The sequence below is a fragment of the Epinephelus fuscoguttatus genome, linkage group LG17, assembly GCF_011397635.1.
Source record: "Epinephelus fuscoguttatus linkage group LG17, E.fuscoguttatus.final_Chr_v1".
NCBI classification, from domain to species: Eukaryota; Metazoa; Chordata; class Actinopteri; order Perciformes; family Serranidae; genus Epinephelus; species Epinephelus fuscoguttatus.
The window spans coordinates 24,506,356-24,524,574 of NC_064768.1; the positions used below are offsets into that span (position 1 = coordinate 24,506,356).

The 18,219-nt window shown below is 39.7% G+C and overlaps 2 protein-coding genes across 2 annotated transcripts; one reads left to right on the forward strand and one right to left on the reverse strand.

Annotated features, from left to right (window-relative positions):
* Positions 1-295: 295 nt before the first annotated feature.
* mterf3 (mitochondrial transcription termination factor 3) lies at positions 296-4,671 on the reverse strand. Its single transcript, XM_049602699.1, has 8 exons — positions 4,559-4,671; positions 3,493-3,860; positions 3,218-3,370; positions 2,553-2,742; positions 2,271-2,418; positions 2,078-2,149; positions 1,825-1,986; positions 296-1,708 (listed from the first exon to the last, which is right to left on the reverse strand). The coding sequence occupies exons 2-8, from the start codon at positions 3,851-3,853 to the stop codon at positions 1,514-1,516; spliced, it is 1,281 nt and encodes a 426-aa protein (XP_049458656.1). The 5' UTR covers positions 3,854-3,860; positions 4,559-4,671; the 3' UTR covers positions 296-1,513.
* A 229-nt stretch (positions 4,672-4,900) lies between these two features.
* ptdss1b (phosphatidylserine synthase 1b) lies at positions 4,901-16,642 on the forward strand. The gene is made up of 13 exons (XM_049602698.1): positions 4,901-5,156; positions 5,321-5,412; positions 7,023-7,067; positions 7,276-7,400; positions 7,940-8,098; positions 8,605-8,756; positions 8,903-9,044; positions 9,233-9,345; positions 10,556-10,621; positions 13,107-13,206; positions 14,510-14,569; positions 14,971-15,049; positions 15,136-16,642. Exons 1-13 carry the CDS (start codon positions 4,987-4,989, stop codon positions 15,231-15,233), a joined length of 1,401 nt encoding a protein of 466 aa, XP_049458655.1. The 5' UTR covers positions 4,901-4,986; the 3' UTR covers positions 15,234-16,642.
* The last annotated feature ends 1,577 nt before the right edge of the window (positions 16,643-18,219 follow it).

The following is an 18,219-nucleotide window of genomic DNA, read 5'->3' on the forward strand; positions in this document are numbered from 1 at the left end:
GGTAACGATTTTGAAAACTCTGATAGAGTAATGTAAATACTAGATAAAAACACACCATTCATTTGCTGTAAAAGAACTAGCTATCTTTATAACTCGATTCAGACTGAGTTCTTATGAAAGAAAGGCAGTCATGGCGTTAGGTCATCAAAAAGTGCATTGGTTGAGTACTTAAGTTAGAAGCAGCAATACGAGAGACAAAGATCATCCCATCACAAGTAAAAGCTCTGCATTCAGAATGATACCAGCTATTTTAATAATTGCTGCAAATACAATACTTTCAAGTAGACCTACTGCAAATAAAAGTTCCCATTTTGCTGTGAAATGACCCCTGTGAGCGTTGTGTGAAAGAGACAGTTCACCCAAAAATCTAATACATTTTCCCAGATTGAAGATTGAAGCCAACCCTGTAGTGCAATAAACTGCAATACGTTGACTGGCCACTTGAGGCTGGCTCCAGTAGCCAGTTAATCCAAGGCTCGCAGATTTTACTTAATACTACAGTAGATACCAGACGCCAAGATGGCACCTATTCATTCCAGTGGAGTTGCTCACCTGGCACATATGCCACAAAAGTTTTCTAGTTTCTGGGATTACGTCTGCAGCATACAGCCCACTGCTGGCCCCGCCACTCAGCTCATTTTGTATAGATGCCACAGATTTTTACATCACTTTTCTCGGCTCCAGGAAACTTTTACAAATGTAAAACCACCTTGCCTCAAAAATTCAAGATAGAAAAAAAATCATAATTGACCTTGTTTGCAGGTCAAGGTGTCCTGTCAACAGGTTTACAGATGTTTCTTTTACAACAGTGGCCTATGAAGAAACTGCTCCTTGTGCGTTGCAGCAAATTTTTCCCAGTGGCCACTTGCAGTATTGCAGCAAAAGCCTCCCCTGTTGCCATGAATAGCTGTATCACAACTGGAGTGATCACAGGATGATCTTTAGTTATTATTATTTTTAACTGATTGGTATTCCTGACAAATTCATTTGTAAGCCCTATTTAAATACTTTTCAGCAACAACACAGGGCAGTACAGGGACGTACAGCATAATTACGCATCATACTGTAGAACCTAATTTGTTGTTTTTCTATGTAATATTTAAATCTGCTGAAACAATTGCTGTCTGACATCTCAGTTTTTAAATGTAGTACAGCACAATTATTAAGCAGCACTTAGTTACATTTCACACAAGTGAGACCTGCCCCAATCCATTCTCATCACAGGCAGTTTTTTACGACACGGTCAATGATCATTAAATGCACAGCCCTGCAAATGTTTGACAAGCATTAGACTGAACATGAGTTTTATCACATTTATGATCCCTTCACATAAGTAGTTTAGTAAATAAGATCAGTATTTCAGTTAAAAGTGTGCATATACATATACAGTATTCATTACAAATAACATTTACAGAGCAAACTTTCCGCCTGCATGTGTCTGACATTATTGTACTTATTCTGTGTGCATGACCACTTGTTTCTGAAGTCCTTTATAATGTCCCCTCATCAAAATTCAAAGTGTCTTTAGGAACAAATGAAAATCTTCCAATGTGGCCAAAGCCAGCTCAGTGCAGAAAGTCTCGTCAGGCAAAGACACCAGACGGTCCAGGGCGATGTAGTTTGGCAGGGCTGGATCATACTGAGCCTTTCCAAGGTATTCAAGGAACTGGTGGCGCTCTCTGATACGCAAGTACCTGGAATTAAGCACCTGTTGGAGGATAAATCAGATTCTCAAGTTATAATTCAGAATATGGCAAAAATACAAAGGAAATTGGTTCAAAAGAATAAATAAATTCAGTTGACAAGCAAAAGCTGCTAATTTACCTGTGGGAACTTGGCGATCAGGTTGTGCGGCACCTTCATGACATTGTGAAGGTAGTCAAATATTTGGGTTAGCTTCCTCTTGTTGGCAGTCAGCAATTTTGGGACGGCAATAACCATGTGTTGGATCTCATTTTCCTTAAAGCCAAGTTCTATCTCACATACCTGTGGAACACATTTACAAAAAAATATTTAAACACAGCCACTTAAAGTTACTCAAACAATGTTTTCCATTTATGTCTTTGTCATTCAGTACCTTCAAATTTTCTTTAACAGGCTCCAAACTGCCACACAGTAATCTGGGCAGACGAGCTACAATGTTCCGTGTCTGAAGAGAGAAACAAAATGATTAACAATTTTATTTTTCTACCCACAGAGACACAACTTATTATAAGATGCAAACATGGCTGAGCTTTTCAATGAGACTTCCTTCATCACAATTAACTTACATTAGAAGCACTGATGTTGAGCTGCTGCTGATAGAAGCCTAGTCTGTTGTCCAGCCTCTTCACGCTGAAGTTAAGAAGATACGGCGCTTTGGTCACCATAGATGCAACGGTCTCAGAACTGAACTTCTTTGACTTGAGATAATTCACCCTTTGCAAACAACAAAAAAAGACAACATTATTAAGACAGCCTTATGGCAGGTACAAAGATGGAAAATGACCTGACGTGCCAGAAATTTGGCAAATAAACAGGCATGTAATGTTTCTGAGATCCCTTCATGTTACCTGGCCTGTAGGTTTTCCACACTCTGAGTGAGAATGAAGGGATTGTGTGTGATGATATAGCCCAGGTGAGAGTCCTCCACTCCTATCTCTTTGAGAAAGAGCAGCCTTGGAGCCACATCTGTGTTGAAGTTGAGCTTCAGTAGCATGGAGCCCACGTTGGGCCTTTGTTCGAGCTTCCACAGGTTTACACCTGCAGTGAGAGGAATAATCACAAACATGTAGTGTAGCAGACAGATTTGGGTTAAGTTACCCTTTTAAGTTCATTGCCTAGATCAGTGGTTCTCAAACTGTGGGGTGGGCCCTGCTGGGGGGGCATGGATGACCAGGGGAAAAAATATGGAGTTAAAGAAAGATGAATGAACTTATGAATTTATGTAGGGAGAATAAAAGAACAAGAATTTGCTGATGATATCATGCGACCTTTACTTCACTAAAATTCAATATGGATCATTTTTAATTAATTGCATTCTCAATTATTGTTAATGATAGGTAAAAAAAATTGTGGGGTCGGAGGCATGAACTTTTATCACCTTATGATGGGGAGCATGACAGAAAGAGAACCAGCAGCCTGCATACAACAAATCTGAATATGCATCCAAACTACAAATCAATATGGATTTATATTGTTCTCAGCAATATTTTCAAAGCTTGCATAGTTTAATTACCTAGCTGTACCAGTTTGCTGAGTGTCTCAGAGTGATTGACATAGTCTCTGAGAGAGGTGGAGGCAGGAGGTAGGGCAGAGGGAACAGATATACTGACAGCCTCTTCATCACTGATCTCCTCTAATGGTGAAAACTCGGCAGCAGCATCCAGATCTGGTTAAAGAAAAACATCAATAATGTAATCAACTCCCTTTCAAGATAAAAAATAATCTAAATCAAATTTTAATGTTGAGTTAAAAGGTTTTTATGGTCAGCCACAGCAAACCAACACATACCTGTAAACATCTGGCTTTCAGTCATGGGCACAACATCTGTGGCTGGCAACAGGGGGCTTTTGTACGCTATAACATCAGCTTTTGACGTTCCTTCAACATTCTTGTCTTCCTTTGCCTCAGCTCCCAGATGTTTGGCAGCTAAGTCACTGTAACAGAACATCTGTTGATTCCACCTATGTCCTGCCTGAGTTGTTGTGTGATTCCCCTTGATAAATGAAGATCCATTTGGGATTCTTGTGGATGCACTTGCTAGTGTAATGCAATGGCGAACTTGAGTGGAGTACTGCCAGGTACGAGCCACTGTCTTGGGGCAAAGAAGCTGTCTGCATTTTAGACACAGCTGTGTAGCGGACGATGCCATGGTGATTCTGCAAGAAAGAAGATCATAGTTTGATTTTCTAAGAGATTTTTACCATCAAAACAAGAGGTTGTGTGTCATCATGGACAACTTGGACCTCCTCCATTGAGAAAATTTCATTAAAGCCGACAAAATAGTTTCAAAATTTGCACCTTCATTAGAATCAGAATATGATTCAACATTTTTTGGCCATGCATGTTGACAACTTTAACATTTACAGTGACTGATTTATACAGATAAGAGGTGGACAACAAGCTCTCTATATACAAGTCAGATTGTTAATAAAAACTTCTCATACAAATGCAAAACAAAACAAACAAACAAAAAAAAACTTAAGTGCTTTGACACATGCATATATCTGCACTACGCTTTCATTCAATATGTATATTTGGTTTTTAACTCCATGTGAATGCTTTTATAGTGTCTGCTCAGCTGTTCATGAGTATAATGGCGTGTAGAAAGAAACAAATGTTATCTATATCTACAGAGAGCCAATTAAAATGATTTACATCTCAATTTGTCATTAATTAATGCAGGTAGGATATGAATAAAGTTTGTGACTGGGTTGTTGTCCTACAAGAGGCTAACTCATGTGAATCGTTAGCTTAAAATGCTAGCAAGCTACCAAAACAACGAGCCTCTTTAACCTAACGGGGAAAAACCGCCAAACCCAACACATATTATTTTAGACTGTTATCTTTTACTCACGATAATTTTGGTCCTCGCCTCTGTCAGAACCCAAGGTGTTGCACAATGTCAACTGTTTTCACGTGTAGACCAGCGGAAGGACTTCACGGAAGTGTCACACAGTGGGATGTACCACAGCGACAGATTTGTAGGGGTCGCTGAATGCATTTAATATCATTATGACGGCAGAACACCTGTAAAACACCTAATTTAACTAAATGTGCGACTGCTGTATCAAAATTGTTATATAATTATACTGACAATATACACTATTTGTCTTTTTGAGTACCACAACGCGTATTTTCAAGTACAAACACCCCCATTAAGTCAATGGTTCAGTCCGCCTTCAGAGTTCCTGCTTAAGTGGTTCTCTTCGCATCATCTTCTTGTCTCTGCTTTTCCAACTTGTTGTAGCCGTCAAAACAAAGAAAGCAGCCCACAGCAGCGTCATGGCAGCCACCCCAACACATCGAAAGGACGATGCCAACTATAAGTTACATTTCCGCATGATAAACGAGCAACAAGTGGACGATATCTGCCTTGAATTCTTCTATAAGCCACACACCATCACACTCCTGACAGTCACTGTGCTCAGTCTCATGTACTTTGCGTTTACCAGGTACAGTGTGAACATTTACTTCTTTGTCAAGTGCTGTTTATTATTAGTATTGAAGAATATAAGTACAAACAATCTAGTTTCCTGTAACTGGATGTATGTCATATTCACAGTGCTGAATGAAGATAAGCTTTCCTTTGTTAACATGTGATATTGTGATGTTGCAGGGATGATGAGCACTCTGACAGCAACCTACGAGTTGGACTGTTGGTGGTTATCTCCTTCTTCCTGGTCATCAGTGTCCTGGCCTTGCCTAATGGTAATCTATTCATCCAAGGGTGTAACTTTGGTCTGAGAAGTGGGGGGGCTGCATTAAAATGAGCGGTCTGGGGGTCTTCCCCCAAAAACATTTGTGATTTGAATCCCATTTACTGTTTTCCTGCATTCATTTGAAGACTATGGTAACCAAAACTAAATCAGAGGAATAATAAAGTTTGGCACTATGCTAAATTCTGCCAAAATAGTACTAAATATGACAAATATGCTATGTCTCTGTTGCATTTTTCTGGAGTATCCCAAACCAAAATCCGCAGCTCATTTCACATTTACAGGCATAATCTAGCGTATCAAGCATGACTTTGTGTGTGTGTGTTTGTGTGTGTGTGTGTGAGGGGTGTAATTAAGTCCCAGCCACTGCTATTTCTTGTCTTGCCCTCTGCACGTCTGAAACAATTAGTAAACTAACATAAATTGCCAACTATTTTGATAATTAGTTAGTAGTTTCAGTCACTTTTCAGGCAGAAATACCAAATATTCACTGCTTCCAGCCTCTCAAATATGAGGAGTTGCTGCTTTTCTCTATTGTATGTGATAGAAAATTGGGTTTTAGACTTTTAGTTGAAAGAATCAAGCACTTTGAAGATATCATCACAGGCTTTAGGAAATTGTGAGGGTCATTTTTACCATTTCCTGACATTCTATAGCAAAACAGATTATTCTGATAATTTTTGTCAGATTATAAATTGATATTTAGTTGCTGTCATATTTATTTTGTTGACGCAAATATCAGATAATAACAAGAAATACCAGTCTAAATATTTCTTGATTCATTATGTAAGTGTATTGTAAAAAAAACTAAACTTAAATGTCCCATATGTAGGATTTAGGGACATTTATTGGCTGAACTGGTATATGGTATTCATAACCATGTTTTTATTAGTTTACAATTACATGAAAATAAGAGTTGTTTTTTCATTGCCGTAGAATGAGCTGTTTATTTCTACATACAGAGCTCTCCCAAGGAGTCCCCCATGTTGCTCTACAGTACCCAGAACAGACAGATTAAACACTGGCTCTACATAGGGCCATTCACGTTTTCGCATCAGCGTCCATAGTCCGACATGCTTGGCGGACAGGAGAAATTGCAGTTCTGCAACCTCACCACGAGATGCCACAAAATCCTCCACACTGGACCTTTAAAGTTCAATTACAGAGCTTTCAACCACGTCTTACAGCTTGCTGAGTTGTCACAGAGATAGTTAAGTTGTCAAGCATGGAACTTGATGTGATAACGGTGGTTGTTTCCTGGGATAGTGAAGGCATTACCCACTCTACTCCGCCTCTCATTGGCTCACCCTGACATTTTTACCCTAACCCTAACAAATCTCACTCTTCTTGTTAAAACCTGACTAACTCAACCAACAAAGGCAACAAGTACAAGCCAATCAGAGGGAAAGTAGGGCGGGTCATGCCTTCACTATCCTAGAAAACAAAAATTGGTGTTGTATAAAGAGAGCTACATATTTCCATGACAACTGAGCAAATGCCATCTTGAGGAAGACCATGAGATGTGTTGGTGACTCCTTAATGGGCCTTGAGCTAAGACTTGTTTGTCTCTACTAATGGTGTCAACAAACCTTTCTTTATCAGGACCTTTCACCAGGCCACACCCTGCAATATGGCGGATGGTGTTTGGTGAGCGTTCACATCCACATCTGTCTCGCATGCTGTGCATCATTCACATTAATGTATTGTATGGTTAACGCCCTCTGAGGCAAACTGTGATTTGTGATCGTAGGCTTTATAAATAAAATTGAACTGAAATTAATTTAACTGTCTTTTTCTGCTTGGATCAATCTTTCAGTTTTATTAATCCTCACTTGCTTTCTCTTGTCCTGGGTAGGCCTCAGTGTTCTGTACTTCCTGTTCCTTGTCTTCGTCATCTTCCTCAACTGGGACCAAGTAAAGATGCTGATGTACTGGCTGGACCCAAATCTGCGCTATGCCACACGGGAAGCTGATATCATGGTGAGGATGTTTTAAAACCCTGTCATCTGAAAAATTAGATCAAGTACGCACACCACAACTAATACTATGTGCCCTATTTAAACAATCTACGGTGCCAGGGGTAAGTGCATTTAAGGCATGTCCAACCATTTTTTCTAGTTAAAAGGTGCAGAATCTGGGCGCAAAATAAGGTGCAAGGTACAAAGATGATGTATTTAGTTCCTTAGGTGTAGATCTCTGTTAATAGGGAGTTTGCTGAGGAGCTGCTATGTTCACATTTTAGAGAACATAATTAATATTTTCCTCATTAATGATGTATTATTTCAACCAACCGCAACCCATCTGCAGATTCCTGTGTGTGTAATAAGCAAAGTGTACACAGGTTCTGAACCTGCCCATGTAGGTGCATCTTACTTCTTGCTTCGGGTGTAAGATAGGGTCCAAGATGTTAGAAGATGTCGGAAAAGATGGAAGGATGGAGACATGGAGAAGTCTTCTCTTTAATCGTTCTCTGTTATTTCCAGATGAATTTTCTGACTTGGTCACCTTTCCCTTCACAGGAATATGCTGTGAACTGTACAGTGATAACATGGGACCGGATCGTGAGCCACTTTGACATCTTTGCATTCGGGCACTTTGCAGGCTGGGCCATGAAGGCTGTGCTCATCCGCAGCTACGGCCTCTGTTGGACCATCAGCATCACCTGGGAGCTGACTGAGGTAACATGCATGTGTTCAAGATGCAGTCAGGCTTAATGTGCCTGTGTTAAAATCTGTTGCCTGAATCACAGTAGTCCAAGGATCTAAACAGAAAGTAAGTGTCCAAGGCCATGCAAAAAAAAGTCATTACTTGTAATCTGTAGTGATCCAGTCTGTACAGGCCGCTGCACTGCTTCAGCTCCGTGTGTGCAGACAGCAAGAATCGTTTGTTTGGAAGAAACCCATTACAAAGCAGTAGTATGAGAAGGGGTTTCTGCACATAACAAGTGCTGTCGCCTTGACTGCAGCCAATTGTTGACTGAAGGGATTAGATTACAGGATTTAACCTGATACCAGATTAACTCATCACAGAATCAGCTGCGTCACAGATCCTGACACCCACAAGGTGCCAGAATCATTCAAGTAACATACTAAGGAAATGCAGTCAATTGATTAAAAAAGCTTTTTATCTCTTTGACCACATTAGTACATTTTATTTTCCCGCTTAATCTCTCCTTTTTCCTCAGCTATTCTTCATGCACCTGCTGCCAAACTTTGCAGAGTGCTGGTGGGATCAGGTGATACTGGACATACTGTTGTGTAACGGAGGAGGCATCTGGTTGGGTATGACTGCCTGCCGGTTTTTGGAGATGAGGACCTATCGCTGGGCCAGCATCAAGTCAGTGAAGCTTTGTCTTTTTTTCTTTTATTTCCTCTGTCTTTTAAAACCCCCAGAAGCCTAAATAATCTAAAATAATATGGTATAATGCAAGATTACACATGTATGTATCTCAGTATCCTCAAAAGTGCACCTACTCTGTTCAGGGAAATCCACACCACCACAGGGAAGATAAAGAGGGCCGTGCTCCAGTTCACCCCAGCCAGCTGGACGTATGTGCGCTGGTTTGACCCAAAGTCCTCCTTCCAGAGAGTAGCAGGCATCTATCTCTTTATGATCCTATGGCAGGTACTGTATTCTTTGACTTCAGATTTACTGTTGCTGTTGACTATCATTATTTGATTAATCAGTGAATGAGTTATTCTAGAAAAGCTCCTCCTTCACTGTGTCATCCTGCCACTCATACTTTGGAGTAAATGTACAAAATATCCATAATAAGTCCTTTAACCTTGTCTAACATCCTGTTATCTTCACAGCTGACAGAGTTGAACACGTTCTTCCTCAAGCACATTTTCGTCTTCCAGGCTTCTCACCCTCTCAGCTGGTGTCGCATCCTCCTCATTGGAGTCATCACTGCGCCCACTGTGCGGTATGTTCAACCTATATATACAACATCTTTTTCCTCTTATCTGTAGTGCTGTGTATTAGTGTAGATTGTTTTGGTGTGAGTTGCAGAGTGTTGGAGATATCAGCTGTAGAGATGTCTGCCTTCTCTCCAATATAATGGAACTAGATAGCACTCGGCTTGTGGTGCTCAAAGCGCCAAAAAACACATTTGAAAACTCAACAGCAATGTCTCTTTCCAGAAATCATGACCTGGTTACTCAAGATAATCCATAGACCTTGTTGTGAGCAGTTTCTTACACCCGCCGACCGTGTCACCACGCAGAGGGAAGCATGCATCTTCTGCTAGTTCACCTAGCACCACTGGGCGTGTCCAAATTTAATTTTTGCTAGTGAAACGGCACATAATCTGGGTGCAAAATAAAGTGCAAGGGGCAAAGGGGTTGTATTTGGCCCTGTGTTTTTTGGGCACAACATGAATTCAACCAATCAGAGTGTCCCATTTCCTTTCAAAGCCAGGTGTGCCTGCACATAATGCATTTGTATTTATATGGCGGAAACTGGAGAAGTAAGCTGTTTCCTGCTGAGAGTAATGCAGTAAGAGCACTCATGTCACCTCACCAAATATTGTGGGACGTTTAAATGGCAAAACTAAAAAGAGTAGTTCTAAACCTAACAGAGGAAACAGAAGTAAACTTTTCGCTTTTGAAATAATCAATTTAGTTACGCTGCGTCTTGTGTGTAAAAATACACATTATTCCTCTTACCTCACTCTTCCAGGCATCACTGAGCTAGCTGATGTTACAGCTCAGTAGAAGAGGACAGCATTGATCTCTACACAGTCATGAGCACATGCCTCTCGTCCATTAGTGGATGCTTGCGGTGATACAGTTGGGGGGGTGTAGTTCGGTAGAAAAAAAAGTTCCTACATGAAACTGTTCACATTAAGGTCTGTGGATTATCTCAAGTAAACAAGTAAAGACTTTCGGAGACATTGAGATTTTCAAATTATTTTTTGGTGCTTTGAGTGCCACAAGCCAAGTGCCATATAGGTAGACTTCCCTACAGCCGATATCTCCAACACTCGGCAACTTACACCAAAACAATCTAGATGATAAATAGCACTAAGAGTAAATTGTATATATATTTTGGATTTTTGGGGTGGACTGTCCCTTTAAATGCATCCTTTATTCTTGGCAATTACAAATTTCCTCTTTTTTTCCAACCTCTTTCAGACAATATTATGCATACCTGACAGACACCCAGTGTAAACGAGTTGGCACACAGTGCTGGGTGTTTGGGTAAGTATCTTTTGTCTTAACAGTTCATGTATTTTACTGGTCTAGAAAAGAAGCTGCATCAATGCTACTTTTTGAAAACTGTTCCCCTAGTAGGAATTCTTTTAAGGACGGTCATAACATTTTAAGTTTTACTCATTTCTTCTTTCATTGCACGTGCCATTTTGGTTTTAGCCTTAATAAAAAAAAAAAGCCTGGTAAGCAAACTGACACTGAACTTTGTCCAGGGTCAGGTGTGGCTTTCTTTAATCTTGTCGGCTGTATTACAAAGTTCCAGTCGGGCTTTAAAGCACGCCATAGCACAGAAACAGCGCTTTTAAGAGTCTTTAATGATCTGCTTTTAATTGTTGATTCTGGTAACACTGCTGTTCTGGTGCTCTTAGACTTGACTGCAGCTTTCGACACAGTAGATCATAAGATTCTTTTATCACGTCTTGACCTGTGTGTAGGTATTAAAGGTACAGTGCTCAAATGGTTTGAATCCTATTTATCAGAAAGGAGTTTCTCTGTTCACATGGGCCAGTATAGATCTGCTGCATCCTCACTCAATTGTGGGGTGCCTCAAGGTTCCATCTTGGGCCCCATTCTCTTCTCCATTTATATGCTTCCCCTGGGTGCTATATTTAGAAAGTACAATATAACATTTCATTGCTTTGCAGATGACTTACAGATCTACCTTCCTCTTCAAACAAACAGCTCTGCCTCCATTCAAGCTCTGCGGAACTGTCTCAATGATGTTCACACATGGATGGCTTCAAATTTCTTGAACCTAAACAAATCCAAAACTGAAATTATTTTATTTGGCCAGTCTGACCTTTTAGATAGCTATGACAGTGCCATTGGTCCATTGGCTTCCTACTGTCTCCCTGCTGCAAGGAACCTAGGAGTAATTTTTGACTGTGCCTTTAAATTTAAAAAACAGATTAGTTCAGTAGTCAAATCAAGCTTCTTTCAATTAAGGCTACTTAGTAAGGCAAAGCCCGACCTCCCCCCACTTGATTTTGAGAGGGCAGTTCACGCTTTCATTACCTGTCGTCTGGACTATTGTAATTCTCTTTATGCTGGATTGGACCAGCAGTCACTGAAACGCCTGCAGGCTGTCCAGAATGCAGCAGCCAGACTGCTGACAGGAAAGAAAAGACGTGATCATATCACCCCAATACTGGCCTCCTTGCACTGGCTCCCTGTCCAGTTTAGAGTTCAATTTAAAATTTTATTATTTGTTTTTAAAAGCCTAAATGGCTTAGCTCCATCCTATCTATCTGAGCTTGTTCAGCTTCATACGACAGCCAGAGCACTGAGATCAAGCAACCAGCTGCTGCTGGCCTGTCCCAGAACTAAACTTAAAAACAAGGGTGACAGAGCCTTTTCCGTTGTGGCGCCAAATTTATGGAATACTTTACCATTCCATATAAGGGCAGCCCGAACTTTGGAACACTTTAAATCTCTTTTAAAAACCTACCTCTTTTCGCTTGCTTTCACCTCTAGTTGAGACAGATATGTCTTTTACAGCTTTTATTTGTATTTAACCTGTACTCTAGTGTTGATGTTTTATTGTCTAAGCCTATTGTTGATCTTATTGATAATTTTTGTGGTTTTTGCTATTCACTCACTCTTTGGATGAACTGTACAGCACTTTGGTCAACCAAGGTTGTTTTTAAATGTGCTATATAAATAAATTTTGACTTGACTTGACTTGACAATGGCGGGGCTGTGCTCAGGCTGGTTGACTATCCCTGTTTTTAATCGAACAAATCAGAACAGCAACTGAAGGTCATGTAGTACTGGTCTATTTCAGTTAATGGTTAATGGTTGAAATGTATTGGCAGGGGAGATATCTGATGTTGTAGAGTTAAAAATAACAACCAATCAAAGCTCTTGCACATTTACAACTTAACAAACAATAAATAGATACTCACTACAGGTGGCACCAGACAAACTGATAGGAAACTGAAACTACTATTTTGTTGGCCACACGCCCACATTCTTGTTAGCCTGCAAGTGTTCCAGGTCCTACGAGCCATTTTAGCCTGATAACAGACGATTGGACAAGGTTTAACAGGTTTTAAAGTCACCTTATAACAGTGCAGTTTGTGGTCACTTTAAATTCATAACGTAATAGTTATTGACCTCATCTCAGACACAAAGCTGCTAATGCCCTCAGTCTGCTCTAGTTTCCATAGCAACGAGACAGGCTCTCTCCGTCTGCATGAATTACTTAACATTGAGACTGCTTTCCTGTCCGAGGTTTACCCCTGCAGAGTAACCTTTACAACTGAGTTCCCACAGCAGCTTTATGAGTGAATATTGCTGGGGAACAATAATACAGAACACATGCATGTTGGACTCAAATGCCACAAGTGTTACGCATCAATATAGACGCCCCGCTGCAATGAAATGAATTTGCCAAGAGAGGGGGCCATTGTTGAATATAAAAACATCCATAGTAACCATACCATTAATCCAATGCTCTTATGTTTTCCTCCAGGGCCATCGCTTTCCTCGAGGCTCTTGTGTGTGTGAAATTCGGTCATGACTTGTTTTCCAAGACACAGATTCTCTATGTAATGCTGTGGCTGCTGTGTCTGGTAAGAACAAAACGTGTGTATATGTGTGTGTGTGCACTCATGGAGGGTATGTTTCACTTAAGTCAGTCAAAAACAGGTGCATCACTATTATGCAACTATAAATGTGATTACTTTGCAATGCCCTGATGTACCTTCTCAAAAAGGGTCACTAGGCACCTGTTAATGTAAACTACATGGACAAGTATTGAAAAGGAGTGGATATCCTACCTTACTTCTGCTAGTTGTTTCTGGTAACAGTTGTTTCATAGCAGTCACACCGAAGTGTGTCAGAGACCTGTAGCGTTTTGAAAGCTGTCCATGCAGATATGAGTGCTTTACTCTGCTGCCCAAAGCTTTTCTAATGATGTTGCTTTTGAGTTTATCCCAATAGCACTGGCTGTACATCACTGAGTGTGGCTCTTTTTAACAGCCCTAAAACTCTACAGGGTTAACTATGTTCACTCTTGTCAGCCTGTTCACATGCAAAGCAGTGTTGACACAATGGGCCTCATTCACTAATGAATGCGTAGTATTTTTCTTACTTGGTGCACAAAATAAGCGTGCATGCAAAAATGACACATGCGCACCGGTCACTGTGGTTAGAATCGTTTCTTATAGTATCAGTCTCTGCTCTCTCATGAAGGCACTGGCTGCAATAACTTCCAGTAAGACTAGATATGCCATCTGAACACCTGCTTGGGGGTAAATCAGTCTTTTATACACTCTATACATGCATTTTAATCAATTATAGACCAAGTAAATAAGAACAATGAAACCAAAACTATTGTATGTTAATATGGGCATTCTCGTTCTCACTGGCACACTATGTCTTTATAACTGAATATTTTAGTATGAATAAAGGGGTGTCAGTTTCATTGGCATTAGGAAATCAACATTTTAAAATATTCTTTCCTATGAAAGCCTTTTTTAATAAACGCAGTTTTACTATGCTGTGCATTTAGTTGAATGGTGTGTGTTTACATTTTTTAAGACTGCTAGGCACTGATCATTGGTGCATATATGTGGCCTGAGGCCGTTCTAAATTTGTTCGCAGGATACCAAAGAATTCAGGTAAGAAAATTCTGATGAATCCCATATTTGTGCGTAAGATGGTCATATGCACAGTTTAAGCACAGATTTGTGCGTGCGCTGTGTTTGTGAATGAGGCCCAATGTTGCTTTAGCGTCGATGTTGTGTATATATATTACAATACATATGTAACTTTGGGTTCCTGTTTTCTGCTTATTTAATATACTTTCTCTCATGTCCGTGGAAAAAAACAGTGTTTAACCAAACTTTTTTGTATCCTCTTGCACATTTTTAGGCACTCATCACACTCTTATGTTTATATGGAATGATTTGGTATGATCAAAATAAAATGAAGGTAAGATGTTGATTTGGGTCGGTTATATTTTGAGTTTTCATTTACAATGTGTTTTAAGAGTAACTTAAAACCAGCTGAAAATCTTGCTTTGGTGACTTATTGTTCTTAAAGTTAAAGTGAGGTGTCATCGAGGGAAAAGCACAGGTGTTACTAATAACATTAACTCTGGTCTAATGAAGTGTCCCAATAAGGTGTGACTGACAAAGAGTCAGCAAGCACAATACCAGGACCATGAAACTGATGCAGTTAAATGGAATTCCTTCATTTTATTAGTTACACGTGTGCTTTTCGGACTGTGACATGTCAAAATAAACAGTCAGTGATCTCCTGCTTGCTGTGCAGTTACTCTACACAGCTGGTCATCTTTTTATTTATCACACTGAGCTTCCTTGTGTTTCCAGAGCAATCCTCTGCACAGCGAGGAGTGCGATGACAGCAGTGTTGTCGACTCGTTTGGTTTTGTCCCAGATGGCGATGCAGGTCAGTCACAACAGGCAGATTGGTGACAACTGTTGCGTAAACTCCATTTGAAATGTTTAACCTTGTTACGTCTCTTGCTTCCATAGCTCAGAGGGATTCATTGAGAAGTTTACAACCTACAAAACGAAGGAGAGCTCATGGGAGGAACAGATTTGTTAATGGCCATGGAGGAAAGAAACAATAACAGCGACACTGGATATTCACATTCTCTGTGAAAGGGTGAAGGATCCACCCAACAGGGAGAATATAGTATGCACTTAGATCTCCTAAATGATTGTTGTAAAAATTGCATCAAGGGTTTAATAAATCCTAAAGGGTAGAAAGCAAACTCCAAAACAAAGTCACTATATGGTACATATCAACTTAGGAAGTGCTGTCATTCTGTGGGAGTCAAAAGACGAAACACACCAATGAGCTGAAAGCCTTCTAGACTGGGGTGCTGATTCTCCAGTACTATTTAATACGACAAGGACGAAATTGGTCCTGTATTTAATGTGAGATATTTTTAAACAGACCCGAATAACCAAGGAATATTCCCTGGATTTTGGAAAAAGAAGATGGCCTTATCATCACAAGCATGCTCTCCTCATCTTCGTCTTACACCCAACATTTTCTACCTTAAATTATTAAATACTGATTGGACGCTTTGCACTGTGGGACACTTTGAGTATGTCCAGTCAGGTGTGTGCTACACTGTTATGCTTCACTTAGCTTTTTTGCACTTAACCTATTTTTGACCGTTGTGTATTGGATATCACTGTGTGCTTAATTTAATACCTTCACTGGAAAACTAAAGATCACTGTTATTTTTGTTTATGCATTTTGTAAGTTATTAGAATTGGTGTTGTATATTTGTAAACTTTGCCAAAAGTTACCACATTTTGCACTTATCTATAATCCAGTAAAGTGCTGGTATGTACAGCACTGTGTGTGAAAGATGTTTCTGTATACTTCAAACAAGAACAACCAAGTATTATTGGACCAACTATAGCCTTTACACATTACCCTGTTTGTTTTTTTAGCACTTTGTGTGTGTGTGTGTGTGTGTGTGTGTGTGTGTGTGTGTGTGTGTGTGTGTGTGTGTGTGTGTGTGTGTGTGTGTGTGTGTGAGTGATGAGAGAGGTGATCAGTGTATGATACATGGAGAAGACTGTGACGTTCAATGCAACAGCACTGTGGTGACATTCAATAGCAGAGGATAATCATGATCCTTTTCACACATATATCTTTTTTAGTGATCTCTATTAATAAAATGTGACCCTTATATAACACACTTAGTGACCGCTTTGTATACGCTGTTCTTAATATTATTAAACCATGAATTATATTTCATATTTAGTGTTAGAGTGTGTCGTGTCTGCTAATTGAATTTGTATTGATGTATTTTGAAATGAACCTTTTTGTTTTAGCACCAGCTTGCCTCAGTGGTTCTGGTCCTCTGACTCTAAAAAGCGTTAAGTGTTAGACTTTACTGTATTTAATATAAAATGTTGTAAAATGCGTTACTTGGTACTTCCAATGGACTACTTGTGTTATTGATTTATAATTTTATATGGGTGGGGTTGCTTTTTTTTTAAGTACAAAATTAAATGATTTTCACATCATCAGCATCACGTCATTAATTTGTTTTTCAATGTGTCCACTCTTGTACAGTATATATTTTAGTCTTCTCCTTGTTTTTGGGATGCTTGTGCTTTCTGTTTCACATCTAGTGTAATAGTAGTATGGTGAATGTGCTAGGAAAGGTAGTATCAGCACTGCTTCTACCTAGAGCTCGCATGTACGGAGCCTGGGTTTGGGTGAAGGTGGCAGTGCTGTTTGGGCTGAGAAAGCCATGCGTAAGTAAGGTAAAGGAGGTTATTGGGTTGGTGCAGGGAGGGGAGCAGTGAGACCTGGCATTAGGGGAGTGTCTCTGGGACGCTAGAGATCACTGTCTAGCCTCCTGGAGGTGTCGTGGGACCAACTAGACGAAACACTGGTGAAAGGAGGTTCCCACCCGATGACCCCAAAGACATGCTAGTTATCACTGCTCATTGGTTTGTGTAGTTAAGCCTTGCCATATTAGCTTATCATAGGGCTTAGGTTTTTCACTGAGTGTTGATCCTTTCTCTAGAGCACAAACTTCTTGTGTTTATTTGAACATGAAAGAAAATACTTAAGTATTTGTGGTATGTAGTATGTATTTTTTGTTAATACAAAAAAATATATAATACAGACATTACACACAAAACTTGTGTGGTATTAGTAATTTGATCTCTTTTTAATATGTATAACAGACCTCAGAGTGACATGATGTGGGCGTACTTTACAGTATATACAAACCACACTGCATCACAGGAGTACCACAGGAATTATAGTGTGCAGTGATGATGGTTAAGTGTTGAGATAAAATTGTTTTAACTATCATAATAACCTCCTGGACTAACAATATCGTCATTATACCAACTGCTTTTAGATTCATTCAGTGCATAGAGACAAAATGTGCTGCTGTAACTGATAATCATTTTAATTATTTATTAGTTTTGGTCCATAAAACATAAGAAAAAACTGAAAAATACTTATCACAAAGGCCACATCCTGTTTTTTTCCTCACTAGCAGTCTAAAACCAAGTGTGTTTAACATAATTAAAAATGATGTAACAAAAAATAAACATGGAACTAGCCTACTCACATCCTGACAAAACCTGGACCAGCACATCTGGCAGTAACAATAACATGAATTCAATACAATATTGACAAGGAAAAATAAGCCCAGTGTGTTATGTAAAATGTAATTACATAACACTAATGATAAGGGCCAACTGTTAACCATGAATCCCCTTGCAGTCGTGTTAGCTGACATTAAATCACTGTGCAGCACCCTGTCCAATTAGCCAGTTAGCTGCATTATAATTTCAAGTGTTTGGACATTCTTGTGACCCCAAATCATGGCTGGGTTATGAGCATAGGCAATGATATGCAAAGGGCCCCGCCACCTCTCCTACATGGGAGCAAGACGCATAGATTTGTGGTGGTTTTGCATCCCTTTGTAGTTGTTATGCATCTTTTTTGGTTTTGTGTCTCCATGTGGTCATTTTATGTATCTTTCGGTCGTTGTATGTCGCTTTGTAATAATTTTGTGTCTCCTTGTAGTTGTTTTGTGTCTCTTTGTCAATGTTCTGCCCATTTTT